Source organism: Podarcis tiliguerta (genome assembly GCF_965153285.1).
Source record: "Podarcis tiliguerta genome assembly, chromosome: 10".
Taxonomy (NCBI): Eukaryota; Metazoa; Chordata; class Lepidosauria; order Squamata; family Lacertidae; genus Podarcis; species Podarcis tiliguerta.
Window position 1 is genome coordinate 30,790,365 of NC_139543.1, and position 15,261 is coordinate 30,805,625.

Sequence of the window (15,261 nt, forward strand, 5' to 3'; positions counted from 1 at the left end):
ACCTGCCTCCATCACTCCCTTGTTTGAGTGTTCTAATGCAGGGGTGGGGAACGTGTGGTCCCCTAGATGTCGCTGGACTCCAACTCCCAGCATCCCTGGCTATTGGCAATGCTGGCTGGGGTTGATGGGAGTTGGAGTCCAACAGCATCCTGAGGGCCACCAGTTCCCATCCATGTTGTAACAGATTGCAGTATTTACACAAATTGGCGGGTCCTTGTCCAGCACATTACAAATGTCCTGCCAAGCAACTGACCTGCAGTCATTGACTGACCCTGCAAACAGCTGGTTGTGATCCAGCAAAGTATATAAAAGAAAGAGAGAGAAGAAAAGCCAGCTTTATTTCCACTTCCAGCTGAAGCCATGAGGGTTCTCTTAGCAGCTCTGGTTTATATTCCGTGCATCACAGCTGTAGTAAGGTAAGGAAGTATTTCATATATTTTCAGTGTGTTCTTAGCAGTGGGCCCATGTTTCTGTAAAAAGGAGTCTTGTTAATTACTTTAGAAGCTTTTTTATATATAAAAAAGAAACTTTGGGTGTTGGCATGTTACAGAAAGGTATTTGCTACAAGATGGCACTAGACTCAAACCCTGGGCAAAATTCATGGAAACATTTCCCCTGCAACAAGTCCCAATGATAGGGATGCATAATACCACAATTTATGTTAATTTCAGTTCTTGAGAAGATGCTTTCTACTAATTCAGGCTATTTTTCTAGTCCAGTATACTACACAGACTAGCAGTGGCTCATGTACCTCAAATAGGAATGAGGGAGAAACTTGATTCCATTGGCACTTAAAAGTGAGCTTACCAACTTTGTGTCTTCTGAAACAAGATGCAAACTGAAGAACAGCTATTTTTCAATATCCTCAGCCAGCTTTTCAGTGCAGTTCTCCAGTCAAGTAATGTACATAAAAGTGCCTATACAATGGTAAAGGGTGCACATATTAGTGAAAATAACATATAAACATGTGTATATTGGTATGTGCATATAAATATGTACACAGGAGAGATTTCTGCTAAAATGTTGGCAAATTTTCATGAGGATTTTTTTTTTTAAATCGCAAACTGATGCAGAAATGTGGAATTTAAGATTAGAAAACTGAGAGAACCCAAAATGGACATGATCGCCCATTCCAGGCCTCAACATCTACCATGTAATTTTATAACACTCTAAGGGCCGGATTCAACTCAACTGGTGCACTAGCAGAAGCCAGTGCAAGGACTTGCGATAGCTCAGAAGAGCTTTCTTTCCTCTTCTCCCCCTGCACTTCCTCAATTTATTTTGGAGGGTCGGGGAAACCCCAGAACAACACCCGTGGGCAGTGGCGTAGCGTGGGGGGTGCAGGGGGGGCCGGCCGCACTGGGCGCAACATCTGGGGGTTAGGGTTAGGGGGCGCAAATCCACGGGTTAGGGGGCGCAAATCCACGGGTTAGGGGGCGCAAATTACTTGCCTTGCCCCGGGTGCTGACAACCCACGCTACGCCACTGCCCGTGGGAAGGAGAAGGATGGTTGTTCCATCTGGTGGGCAGAAATGCTTGAAGAATTATCTTATCAGCACTATGTAGATTTCTATCCTAAGCTAGGCAAAGTTAACATGGTACATACCAGGGCAAAAATATTGATTAAACCACCCTAGAAAAAACATACTAGTCCTAGTTTCGGTTTTTCTGGGATTTCATTGTCCATTGTATGCCACACCAAACATGCATTCATGTCATTCGCCCAGGATCCCTCTAACGCGATTTGAATCTATCAGAGGAAAACTCCGTAAAAGAGGAGAGCTGCGTAAGCTTCTTGAAGACCGCCAACCTGACATTTTTGTTCAGCGGTACCCGCACTGTCTCCCTTCAGATATTAATTTGTCACAGGGACTTGCAACAGAAAGGCTCTATGATTACATGAATGTGAGTATGTCACTGCATAATAATGGGATGAAAGCTCATAGGACAGATGTTGCTCATTGATTGATTTACCGGTATTTGAAGACTGATAACCTGCTCTTTCATGAAATAACAAGGCTCCTTCATAAAATAACAAGGCAGATTGCAACATATAAAATAGTCTATAAATGTCTATAAAAGAAGTAACTAAAAAATGTTAGCAAACATCCATTGCTCAAAGTATATGTCCATCTGTCCCTTAGTAAAATTGCTGCACTTGGAACCTATTAAGGCAATATTTATAGAGCTGTTAGTAGCACAGACCACACCAGAAACATTATTGTTGTATTGTAAAGTAAACCTAAAATAGATTGCAAATTTAAACCACCTGTTCACTCCCAGGACAATTAGGAATTAAAGCACATGCCTCAAATAAGCAACAATTGACTTTTTTATGTTTTCTTAAAATATAATAGAGGCTCCATATGTAAATTCCTAACTCTAGGAAACATTTATTCCTCATAAACTGCAAAGAGAAGGAAGGTTGGTTTTATCATTTAACATGCCATTGGCAATGTGGTGCCATCCAGATGTTGCTAGACTACTACTTTCATCATCCCTGACTGTTGACCACACTGCCTGGGGCTGGTGGGAGCTGTATTCCTCTGAAATCTGGGGGGCTCCCTCTGTGCTAACCATTTGAGCAGAATAGCTATCAGGCTTCTTGTCTAAGGATTTGTGAGTGGTTCTTGGTTTAATTCTGATCCTGTTTACTTGAGGAGGTGGCTGGACTTAGAGCAGGTCCTTCAAAAGGGACTGTGCGAGAAAATGAGGAGAAAGGGATCGTGAGGTAAATCCACTGGATGAGAGGTGTGGTAAAAGCAACTCTTTCCTCAAACTGCTGTAGAAAAGGAACACGACAAGATAGAAAACAGTTTCCTTTAACAGTTTCCTTGTGAGGCCACAAATGTTTTCGTTTTGTTTTAGCTATGTTTTGAGGTAGCTGTCAACAAAGGCGCTGCCTTGAGCCAAAGATTGGGGGGCCAGCAGTGCCGCGGTGCGGTCCATGTGTGACATGCCAGTGAATTTTGCAACGTGTGCTGTGTCATGTGTTGTGTGTGCATCATCGGGAGGAGGCCTTGCCCAACACCACAGCTGCTCCTCTCTCACACTCAGGAGGAGGCTGCCTTTGATGCTGTGCCACACTTGGCTTGGCGGTTTGGCCTCCTCCACCCCCTTAATATTGGGGGCGCTGAAGCCTCTGCTAAGAAATATTGAGGGCACTGATGACACCTCCACCCCTTAGAGTTGGCGTATCTGGCCGTGAAGGTCTGTTAAAGCAAAAACAACCAGGAGTCCCGTGGCCCCACTATTATATATACAGTGGTGCCTCGCAAGACGAAATTAATTCGTTCTGCGAGTTTTTTCATCTTGTGAATTTTTCGTCTTGCGAAGCACAGTTTCCCGTAGGAAATGCATTGACAGTTTCCCATAGGAATGCATTGACGGTTTTAAGAAAAAGGCGCAAGACGTTTTCGTCTTGTGAAGCAAACCCATAGGGAAATTCGTCTTGCGAAGCAACTCAAAAAACAAAAAACTCTTTCGTCTTGTGAATTTTCTGTCTTGTGAGGCATTCGTCTTGCGAGGTACCACTGTACATGCATATGTGTATGTATGTATATGTATTTAATATTGTAAATTGTCAATAGCAATAGAGAGACTTGCTTCCTTGCAGTTGTTGACCCATGTTGCTTCAAATGTGTCAACGAGGGCTGGGGAACCCATGGCCCTTCATACATTCCAGAAATAAAAAGGTAAAGGTAAAGGACCCCTGGACGGTTAAGTCCAGTCAAAGGCGACTATGGGGTTGCAGTGCTCATCTCACTTTCAGGCCAAGGGAGCCGGTGTTTGTCCACAGACATCTTTCTGGGTCATGCAGCCAACATGACTAAACCGCTTCTGGTGCAATGGAAACCAGAGTGCACAGAAATGTTGTTTACCTTCCCGCCACACCTGTACTTATTTATCTACTTGCACTGGTATGCTTACAAACTGCTAGACTGGCAGAAACTGGGACAGAGCTGGGACAGAGCAAAGGGAGCTCATCCTGTTGCAGGGATTCGAACCGCCGACCTTCTGATTGGCAAGCCCAAGAGGCTCAGTGGTTTAGACCACAGAGCCACCTGCGTCAGATATTCCTGGACTATATCTCCCGTCATCCCTGCCCATTGGCTGTGATGGCTGGGGCTGATGGAAACTGGAACCCAAGCATGTACCATAGGTTCCCCAGCCCTGCTGTAAATAAGGGTCTTGGTTTGCTCAGGAAAGAGTGAAATTGCTCCAGGAACAGCACCATGATAGCTTCTCCTATTTTGTTCTTTAAAATTTGCCGGGTCAAACAAATATGCAAAATATGCGTTTCCAATTAAAGCAATGAAAATATAAATTAACAGTTAAAGCCTGTTCTCGGAATACAAGATCGCGTCACCTTCTGCAGCAGATGCCAGGAATGGGTTCGTTTTTTAAAAAATACTAAAAATAGAACGTGAGACACGGCTGTGCTGCTCGTCAGGGGTTGATATGGAAGTGGAAGACTGATAAGCTTCTGGAGTTCATCAGTGGGCTGATCCTGTCTTGGCATCCAGGATTCTTTGCCCGGTTTCTAAATTCACTTGGATATCTAAGAAAGCATAATAAACCCACAAAGCAAAGCTTAATCAGGCTTGTTAAGAATTTCTGAACAAAACATTCCCTCCCCCAATTTGAACAACATCCTATGCAAGATATGGCTCAGAGTTCTGTGCAGTAAGTCATTTAGAGACATAGCTGTGCCTTTAAGTGCAGGGTTTTGTTTTTAAAAGCAAAATTGCCATGGTGGGTTCCCTAATACAAAAGGGAATCCTAGCAGTTCTCCAATTTGTATATAGAGAGAAAAAGCTCCCATTGCTGGTGTGGGGATTGGGACCACAGCAGGAAAACAAGATTAAAGACCTCTGGCACCACACTAAAATCCCAGTCCAGATTGGGACCTGATGCTGGCAATTCCTTTAAATGACAAACACCAAATTGGCAGGTTTGTGACTAACGTAACATGTGTAATCCCTCCCCACAGAGGTGTGCCTGGCAGCTTATTAGATAGCTTCTGGTGAATGCTGAAGACATACCTCTTTACCTTGGCTTTTTGGGTGTATACTTTTCAGGCCCACCTCTATTTTCAGTGTTTAGGCTTGGAGGGTCGTTACTTCTGCTCCTAAAATGGAACTACCTACCCAACGTTGTGTTCACCTGCTGGGCACCACCACCCACCTGAAGCTCCCCTAACCTTGTCTGTCAGGTGACTGAATACTAGACTGTTGTTTTTCCTCTAGGCCCAATACTATGGAGAGGTGAGCGTTGGCACTCCGCCTCAGCGATTCACCGTGGTGTTTGACACTGGCTCCAGCGATTTTTGGGTCCCATCCGCTCGTTGCTACAGTAAAGCTTGCAGTAAGAAATATTTTGACATTTAACAGGTTTAAAGAAGCAGCAATCTCAAACATATTTCACCTTGTGTACCACAGAATTCTTCAGACACAAACTAAAATAATTTAAGATTTGCTTCTGCCCCACACCACCTAACAACTTCAAATATATGCCCCCCCCCTAATTTCCGTAACACCACGCAATGCCAGAAGAAGGAACAGCCAAATTCGGTATCTGAGTGATCTCTTGCAGGCATGAAGGTTGCAATGCATGCAAAGAGCTTCTGTGTTGGCTTCCCCATTTGCTTTAGTCACAATGGAAAGGATGCCTGCCTGCATCTTCCCCACTTATCTGAGTGAAAGCGAAGCCTCCAGGTGTATTCACCTATTGCAACTCAAAGGACTCCGGCCCCAGGATGCACATTTCACATTTCCATGACATAGAAGATCCATACAGAAAATGCAGTGCTTTGCTTTTAATTGATGCAATGCTTTGCTTTTATTATTTAATCAAAATTAGGCCTAAACTTGGGGGGAAATCATGTTTATTGCTGAGGTTACTAATGGCCTTTGTTTTTACAGGCATGCATAAGAGATTTGAGTCATTTATGTCATACTCCTATGCGCAAGTAGGGGAGCCGTTTTATTTACAATATGGGACTGGGAGTTTGATCGGCGTCACTGCCAAAGACACCGTACAGGTGAGAGAACCTCTTACTAGAGTTGCCTTCAAGCGTTCTGTATTTCGTTGGGTTCTTGGCAGTACACGTGAGGGCATGGATAATTTGGGACATGTCTTTTATAATAATTCAGCTGATGTTCAAAATGCATTGTTAAGGAAATCCAGTCCAGTCTAGTTCACCAAAGTCTCTTTGAAGGTAGGAACACAAACCACACAACTATCATATAAATTAACTTTATATACAGATGATATAGCATTAATACTATCATTCTTTCTCATCTTTGCCAGAACTGGAGAAAGTTGGCATATATGGTTCAATATCAGGTTGTGTGATAAGTTTTTTCCATCAGAAGCAGGGAAACTTAGGCCCAAACTGTAGAATTTTGTGACATAAAACAAACCTGAAAAGGTTCAAGAAGGAAATTGCTTTGAACTGAATAACCTGAACTATAATGTGGTTACATGTTTTTCGTATTGTTTTTCTTTGGCAAATCAATGAACCAGTTCAGCAACCTTTCCATTGAGGCTCAAGACTTTGGAGAGTCCGTCTATGAGCCTGACCTGACCTTTACCTTTGCACACTTCGATGGGGTGCTGGGCTTGGGATATCCATCATTGTCAGTGCTGCATGGACTTCCAGTATTCGACAATATGCTGAGGCAACAATTAATAGAGGAACCTGTATTTTCCTTCATCTTGAACAGGTCAGTGTTTGAGAGTAAAAAGATAGGATGGCACAAACCAGCCTTTCCACAGAATGGTTTCTGGGGAAATATTCATGTTGTTGTTGTTATTGTTGTCGTCATCCACCTGTCTCGAGAGACAATACAGTATGCCTTCTGGGGTAAATCAAACCACTGTGATAGCAACACTGAAGTAACTTCCCTGGGACATAAGCCTGGGCTTTGTGTATGAGAGTCCTGGGCTGCCTAGACAAGACCGCCATCCCTCTGGCCTCGTTGATGTGGTCCAAAGGAAAGCAGAGCAACACTCTTGGCACCAGCTTGGCTGCAGGAGTTGCCAGAAAGAGGAGCACACGGTGCCATCCAATCATCTTAGGGACTTCACTCCAGATTTGTGGAGGGTTTACTCAGTGTTTTTTTTTCCTAAAAGAAATGTTTAGAGGTACTCTCATTTTTACTCAAGAACACAACCATTTTATAGTTCAAATTGGGGGAAATAAATACAGTAAATGGACAAAAGTACAAAGATTCACAACATGTTTAGGGTACCCCTGCATACCCCCAGAAAAAAAGCACTGAGTATATATATATTTATTTATGCAGTTATTGTGAGATTTCTGGTACAGTGGTACCTCGGGTTAAGAACTTAATTCATTCTGGAGGTCCGTTCTTAACCTGAAACTGTTCTTAACCTGAGGTACCACTTTAGCTAATGGGGCCTCCCGCTGCCGCCCCACAATTTCTGTTCTCATCTTGAAGTAAAGTTCTTAACCCGAGGTACTATTTCTGGGTTAGTGGAGTCTGTAAACTGAAGTGTCTGTAACCTGAAGCATCTGTAACCTGAGGTACCACTGTACTACATGTTTTCCACACAATTCATCAGGAGTGGAATCTGGTTCACAAATTTTATCTACTTGCTGCATGATTTCAGTGAGCTGAGAAAGGCAGGGACAGCCACAAGTTTTAGGGGGCCCTCAGACAGGGTGCCAATTATCCAGTAAGGAGGCCTACTTATAGTATAATCATAATCATCAAAATTGTGAACGTTAATTTATTAATCACCTTCTACACCATCGTCTCAAGTAAATGGAAATTAAAAAAATCCAAAAGCAGTTAAAAACAAAAAGAACAGCTGATACATTTTAAGCAAAACGGAAACAATACAAAATAGACACTCATGACAAAGGTCTATTTATCCAACTGGGAAAGCCTCTTGGAACAAAAATGTCTCCAATTGTTTCTAGAAAGTGCAGATAGTGGGCACTTATCATATCTCAGCAGGAATGCTATTCTGCAGAACTGGGGAAAACCACACTGAAATTCCTGCTGGGAGTTGCTGAGATCTTTGGAACTTGCATGAGAAACTTTCCTGCAGACCACAGAAATCTTCTGGATATGTAAGGGATAAGGCTATCCCTCAAGTAACCTGGTTCTGTATATGTTATTACCAAAACCTTGAACCTGGCCTGGTAGCAGATTTCTGTTTCATCTTTTTGTTAGAAAATGAACATATTCATATTTGAGCTTTTAAAGAACTCCAATCAGGGCTGTAATTTCTAATCAACTTCTATTATTTATTTATTTATTTATTTATTTATTTTTATTTAATCAATTTGTACACTGCCCTATACCCGGAGGTCTCACGGCAGTTCACAAACAAAACCACAACATATAAAATCAAACCAAACACAATACCCCCACCCACCCAAGTCAACAAGCCACATTCTAAAAGGGTGTTGGATGTCAATAAGATCAACCAAATCAAGCCAATCTTTTAAAAAGAAATTATGATATATGAGGCTGCTTTTTGTTTCTGTTGATGTCATTTAACTCCATTTGAGTTGCTTTTCAGATTTGGATTTGATAGTTCTGAAGTATTAAATACTGTTTTTGTATTCTGGCTATTCTCTTGTCATGGTTTGAATACGGCTGCACACATACCATACATTTAAACCATGGCTTTCCCCAGAGAATCATGAGAACGACAGGTTACCCCTCACAGAGCTACAATCTTCACCACCCTTATCAAACTCCTGTTCCCAGGCTTATTTGAGGAAAGTCATGTGCTTTAAGTATGCTTTGAATGTATGGTATGTTGGCAGCCTAGGACACTTGCAGCTTCCAAGACAAACACAAATATCTGAGAAGGCTGAACTGGTTTATACCCTCATTCAACTTCATGTCAAACCACAACTGTGTTTATGTTTGCCTATCCAATAACAGTTTTTCTTTTTTCTTTTAGAGGAGGCAACACTGAGAATGGGGGTGAGTTGATATTTGGAGGCATTGACCATTCTCTCTACAAAGGGTCCATTCACTGGGTTCCAGTCACCGAGCAAAAGTATTGGAAAATTCATATGGACAAGTAAGTTTGAAAAATAAATGAATCAGAAACCTTTGGACTGGGAATGTAGAAAGGAAAGCATCACTGGATCAAATAACACAAAAGAGCGAGGTACTGGGGGCGGGGTTGTTGTATTTAAACCAAAGCCCTTGTAGAATGTGATTTATGGAGCAAAAAATGTACAGACTCCATTCTAAGCAATTGCTTTGGGAGAAAAGCACTTGCTCTCACCTTTCAATGCTTTTAACCAATGAGCCAACTCACAGCTTTGATTGTTGGGTACTATAGAGAAATAGTAGAATCATGCATGTCCTAGAGAGGACCTTTAAAACGAACCAGGAAGTTACTTCTCCAGACAATGGCTGGCAGCTGTTCAGCAGGTTAAGCCTTGGCTATTATGGAAATACAATTATGATGGAAAGTTCACTTGAGGACATTATGCCTGTCGGGCAAACTTATTACTTGTGTGTGGCTCCTGATGATTTTTGTGAGGGTTTCCTCCACCCCCTTACAAAACAGTCTGAATACAAATATATTTTACCGATAATTTTATGCAAATATTGTGCCAGTCTTTGCAGGGTGTGTGGATGACCCAACCCACATGCCATATACCAGGCCCAGAAAATCTCTTTGGTGCTCCGGGTATTTGGAGCCCAGCAAAATCTAGATGCCACAGTTCTCCCATCACTGTTTTAAGATATTCAAAATTAGAACTTGTTGATTAATATAGAGGCAAATTTTAATATCTATCAGAAGATAATTTTGCTGAAATGATTTTAAAGGGTTATGTTTTAACTGATTGCTGAGCTTTGCTTGTTTTCCTCATCTCTATGCCCCCACATGCTTGCAACCTGATTCAATCAAGAGTATTCGTGTTTGTTCTTTTCTCCCCATAAAAATACAGCGTGAAAATCCAGGGACAGATAGCGGCATGCAGAGAGGGCTGTGCAGCCATTGTAGACTCGGGTACTTCTCTCATTACTGGCCCACCCTCACAAATAATACGACTGCAACAAAAAATCGGAGCCCATCCAGCACCGCATGGCGAGGTAAACAGAATGTTTGGGGCAGCAGAACCCCAAAGAAAATCCAGAGCTGTTGATATGATGGTCGCCCAGGACATATTGTTCTGAGTTGTGGGGAAAAAAGAATCAAAGGTCAAAATAAGGGGGAAGTTTTGGGCAACGCTAGAAATATACCGTATTTTTTGCTCTATAAGACTCACTTTTTCCCTCCTAAAAAGTAAGGGGAAATGTGTGTGCATCTTATGGAGTGAATGCAGGCTGTGCAGCTATCCCAGAAGCCAGAACAGTAAGAGGGATTGTTACTTTCACTGCACAGCGATCCCTCTTGCTGTTCTGGTTTCTGAGATTCAGAATAATTTTTTTTCTTGTTTTCCTCCTCCAAAAATTAAGTGCATATTGTGGTCTGGTGCGTTTTATAGAGCGAAAAATAAGGTACTTCGCTGAAATTTGAGAGAAATAGGAAGTTACGTTTGTCTACTCTCATGTTATGGGCAAAAGCAACAAAGATTCTGGTGGTACCTTGTCTCGTCCACACCATACATTTAAAGCAGTCTTCTATCACTTTAAGAGTTGTGGCTTCCCCCAAAGAATTCTGAGAACTGTAGTTTGTCAAAGGTCTCCTAGCTGCCAGCTCTCCCCGCATACCAACACCAATAGGTCACTCTTGCTGTTTATGTGAATGACAACAAGAACCCCAGTTCAAGTGGAGGAATTCATTTCTGTTACAGTTTATTGTAGACTGCAGAAGACTCTCCAGCCTGCCTCCGATAACCTTTACCATCGGGCAGAGAGAATACACAATAACTTCCAAGCAGTATATAATCAAGGTATGTATCTGAATTCTCACGGTTGCTGTCTTCTGATGCAAGAGCTGTGTTGAGTGTTTGTGGGCTGAGTGTTGATATGGAATGTGGGTTTCTAGCTGATGGGCGTAAGAAGTCTCTCAAGAGCCTCCCTAGCAGCTGGTATTCAAAGGAGCACTGCCTTTAACAGTGGGTGCCCACTGACTTCTCGCCACTTTTCCCTGTACAAACATCCCTGTACCCTTTGGTGTGGAAAATTGTCAGAGGGAGGGCATGTGTTTTGAAGAAGCCAAAAGGCTCATGAAACAAAAGCATGTCGGTTTTGGGTCAATCCAGGGACGGCATGGCTCATTTCACCACTTAAGGTGAAATGGGAAATACCAGCTTTACCCTGCTGCTGCTCCCACTGCCACATGTCGTGCTGCATCTGCAGCTGGTGGAGAAGTGGCGCCCCCACCAGCATTGATTTTGGGCAAGATTGCACTGATTTTGGGTGACATCTCGCCCCAAATCACGTGAGATCTGCGCTCTCTGCGTGGGTGGCAGCAGCCTCACCCTGCCTAATAGCTCTGGTTCAAACAGCTCTGGTTCAAACGCTAGTGGAAAAGCATCACCCAAATCGAAGTGTTTGTTTTTCTGTGACAGCAAACCAGTGGAGGAGAAGCTTTTTGCCTCAGTGGCTTTCAGGCTCTGGATCTCGGCCCCCGCACCAAACCGATGTGGATTCTGGGAGACGTATTTATGTCAGCTTTCTATTGCGTCTTTGATCGCGGGAATAACAGAGTTGGATTTGCACACAAAGCAAAATAGCACGAGTAATGGGAAATGCTTTGACAGCGGTTTGCATCCCGCCAGTAAACCTGTCCTAGGTGCAATGAGTCCAACTGATTTGGACAAGGAGGGGCGGGGGGAAGAGGCAGTGTTGAAGAAGACTTGAATTTTTTTTGATCAACTTGCAAGTGAACCAGTGTTTTTTCCTGTATGTGGGCATAGGAAAGCAGTCGTAGGTTGCAACCCTGTAGCCACTTACAGTGGTACCTTGGTTCTCAAATGGCTTAGTTGTCAAACAAATCGGCTCCCGAACGCTGAAAACCCAGAAGTGTTCCAGTTTTCGAATGTTTTTCAGAAGCTGAACGTCTGAAGCGGCTTCTGCTTGAGTGCAGGAAGCTCCTGCAGCCAATTGGAAGGCACACCTTGGTTTTCGAACTGTTTCAGGAGTCGAACGGACTTCCGGAACGGATTAAGTTTGAGAACCAAGGTACCACTGTACTTGCGAATAAACCCCATTAAACTCAGGGCTAAAAATGCATGGAATTGTATTTTAAATCTCTGGACTAGAATTTTTCTCAAGGAGCTGAAGGTGAAGCAGGAGGTGAAGCTGCCTCAGGGATGGTGGACCTCCCAGAGCAGCTCCACTTTTCTAAGAATGGTATGTGCATCATTGTTCTCACCTACTGTGCTCTTCCAATGGCACATTTCTTAGTGGAGGGAATAGGATACCAGACTAATACGAAAGGGAAGAACCCAAATTATTCATGGCAAACTGGATTTCCCCTTCTTCTGAGCAGTAGTTATGGAAAGAGGAGTCTTGGCTTCTCAGAGTTTGTGTTGCGTTATAGGTAGGCAGTGATAATAATAAAAAATTCATTTGACTGTGCAAGCCTATGGATGGTTTACTCAGAAGTAAGGATGGAAGGATCTGTCTTTTTCAGTTCTCCCAGTTTCTCAGTTTCCAACCTTAAATTAAGTTCTTCCCATTTCTACGGTAATTTGTGAATCTTTTCTAAAAAATCCTCCTGAAAATTCATCCGCATTTTTAGTGCATACATATTTTTGTATGTTCTAACTAATGTACACATTTTTGCAAGCTTTCCCCCTAAATTTAGGTGTTTTCATATGTTATTGTCACTATCGTATCCACACTTTTCCATAACACGTTCATTTTTGTGTAAACATTATTTGGTTGGAGAACTGCACCACAAAGTTTGGCCGAGTCTGATTTTTGTTGAACATCTGTGTTTTGGTTCTCGTATTGCTTTGGCAAGTGCAAATTTAATAGATAAGGCTTTAAATGTGTACTGAATCAAAGTTCTCCTCCATCCCTACTCAGAAGTCAACAAATTCCAGTAGGGCTTATTGCCGTGTAAGTGTGCATGGTCCAATGAATGGGATTTACAGGTTAAACTTATGCAGAGCTGCGCTGTAATTCTGGAATTTGTCACTTGCACAGTGGAAAGGAGAGAACTCCAGGCAATTTGGTTTTTAAATCTCAACTACAGACGCTGAAATCGCTTAAAGCAATTTAAACTTTACTTCTGGCAACTGTGTCAACATGTCACATTTTAGATCCTGCTTTGGCTATCTCTCCTACACAAAAATATTTTACAAAGGTTGAATACTAATCAAATGGAGTTTAAACAGATACTTTAAAAGGCTGCATTTTTCACTAATGCCCACAGGGCTAGATTTGTTAAATCTGGTTTTAGAATCAGATGTATGGATGAATTAAAGTTGATCAAGAAAATGCCCTTTGGGGTTGTCCTGTTTTCACTTTATTTGACCATTTTGTTTTCATTTGCAAATGACTTCACTGTGTTTGTGTCCTCTTGCGGATTTATGCTGTGGGAAAAGGGAATGGAGGACATTAACTCTGTCATACAAAGAAATGTCTCTATTGTTGTGAGGCATAAAAGGGAGAAAATCCAAATGTAATGGAGTGGAAATCTCCAAAGTGTTTCCTGCCGACTTTGATTTACACCTCTTCCTTTCATTGCATTCTCCTAATTTGACTGGAGATATTTGGTGGAGACAAACAGCATATTTAAATTTGAAGGAATCCTGTTATTACAAACAGGACAGTTCTTACTTCAGCCAGAAGGATAACTACCCTAAATGTAGCTTCACGGATCTTGTGAGAACTCCTCTTTTAGTTGATATTCCCGTGCGCAGATTCAAACATCATTGTTTCATCTGCCCCACTACCCCCACATGCCGTTTGCATTCAGATACAGATGCAGGTGGCGCTGTGGTCTAAACCACTGAGCCTCTTGGGCTTGCCGATCGGAAGGTCGGTGGTTCGAATCCCCGTGATGAGGTGAGCTTCCATTGCTCTGTCCCAGCTCCTGCCAACCTAGCAGTTCGAAAGCACGCCAGTGGAAGTAGATAAATAGGTACCGCTGCAGCGGCAAGGTAGATGGTGTTTCCGTGCGCTCTGGTTTCCATCACAGTGTCCTGTTGCTCCAGAAGTGGTTTAGTCATGCTAGCCACATGACCTGGAAAGCTGTCTGTAGACAAACGCCGGCTCCCTCGGCATGAAAACGAGATGAGCGTCACAACCCCATAGTCGCTTTTGACTAGACTTACGGTAACCGTCCAGAAGTCCTTTACCTTTACTTATCTTACAGACATTGGGAGAAGGAGAAAGGAGATTTTAATGGCCCAACTCTCTTTGGGACGGTCTCTTCCACCTCTGTGCCTCCCTGCAGCTTTTTCTCCTGTCTCTGACTGCCCAGCCTCTTCCTCTTCTCCCTGCCTCATGGATGGCACAGAACCCCACAAATCACCAGTCCTTTCTCCTGGATCATTTTCCTGCCCCCTGCCTCCTTTGCCCACACTTTGGACTCGACTCTCTAACCTGTTCATGACACCAGGCCTTTCCCAATGTTTCATTCCTGTCAGTTTGTTAATTTGTACCCTGTTGGGTTATCATCTACACTGGTTATTTTCACTTCAGTTTTATTGTTTATTGTTTATTTATTTAAAAAAAACATTTTCACCCACTCTTGGCACTCAGCCCCTGGAATAGTCACTACAAGGGGATGCAGCCATTGGGCTGGATTCTGCCTTGGGTATCAAAATGTCTTCTCTGGTACCAGTGCAGATAAAGGCTGCTGAACGGCACCCACCATTGTGAGGTCTTGCTGAGGTCACGATGATGCTTCCACAGCTACTGCCATTGGCTGTGGACTGCCTGTGATGTCACAAAAGCAATAATGCTGCTGGGTGGATATAAAGGAGGTCTATCCCCTTCTTCTTACCAGAACGCAGTTGGCAACTGCTGTGATGTTCAACCTTCAGGTGGTCCACATGGCAGACGGAAGGAGGTAATCGCCCAGCCATGGTATGCTGTGGAGCAGCAAGAAGGCAAGTTCATATGCTGAGTGGAATTGAGGCTTGAAGGGACTTGATTTCCATGGTTGGTTTCAATAATAATAATAATTCTTATACCCCACCCATCTGACTGGGTTGCCCCAGCCACTCTGGGTGACTTCCAACAAAAATACAGAGGGAAAGAAAGAGGAGGGGGGAAAAAGCTCAGGCTTTTAAGCTTCCCTGTGTCTCTCAACGGCACCAGCCATATTAAGAGTGTTCAGGCTGTTGAG

The 15,261-nt window shown here is 43.0% G+C and overlaps 1 protein-coding gene across 1 annotated transcript; it reads left to right on the forward strand.

Annotated features, from left to right (window-relative positions):
• Positions 1-1,884: 1,884 nt before the first annotated feature.
• LOC310658187 (cathepsin E-A-like) lies at positions 1,885-12,539 on the forward strand. Its single transcript, XM_083400040.1, has 8 exons — positions 1,885-1,905; positions 5,250-5,367; positions 5,925-6,043; positions 6,529-6,728; positions 8,950-9,072; positions 9,956-10,100; positions 10,805-10,903; positions 11,525-12,539. The coding sequence occupies exons 1-8, from the start codon at positions 1,900-1,902 to the stop codon at positions 11,687-11,689; spliced, it is 975 nt and encodes a 324-aa protein (XP_083256166.1). The 5' UTR covers positions 1,885-1,899; the 3' UTR covers positions 11,690-12,539.
• The last annotated feature ends 2,722 nt before the right edge of the window (positions 12,540-15,261 follow it).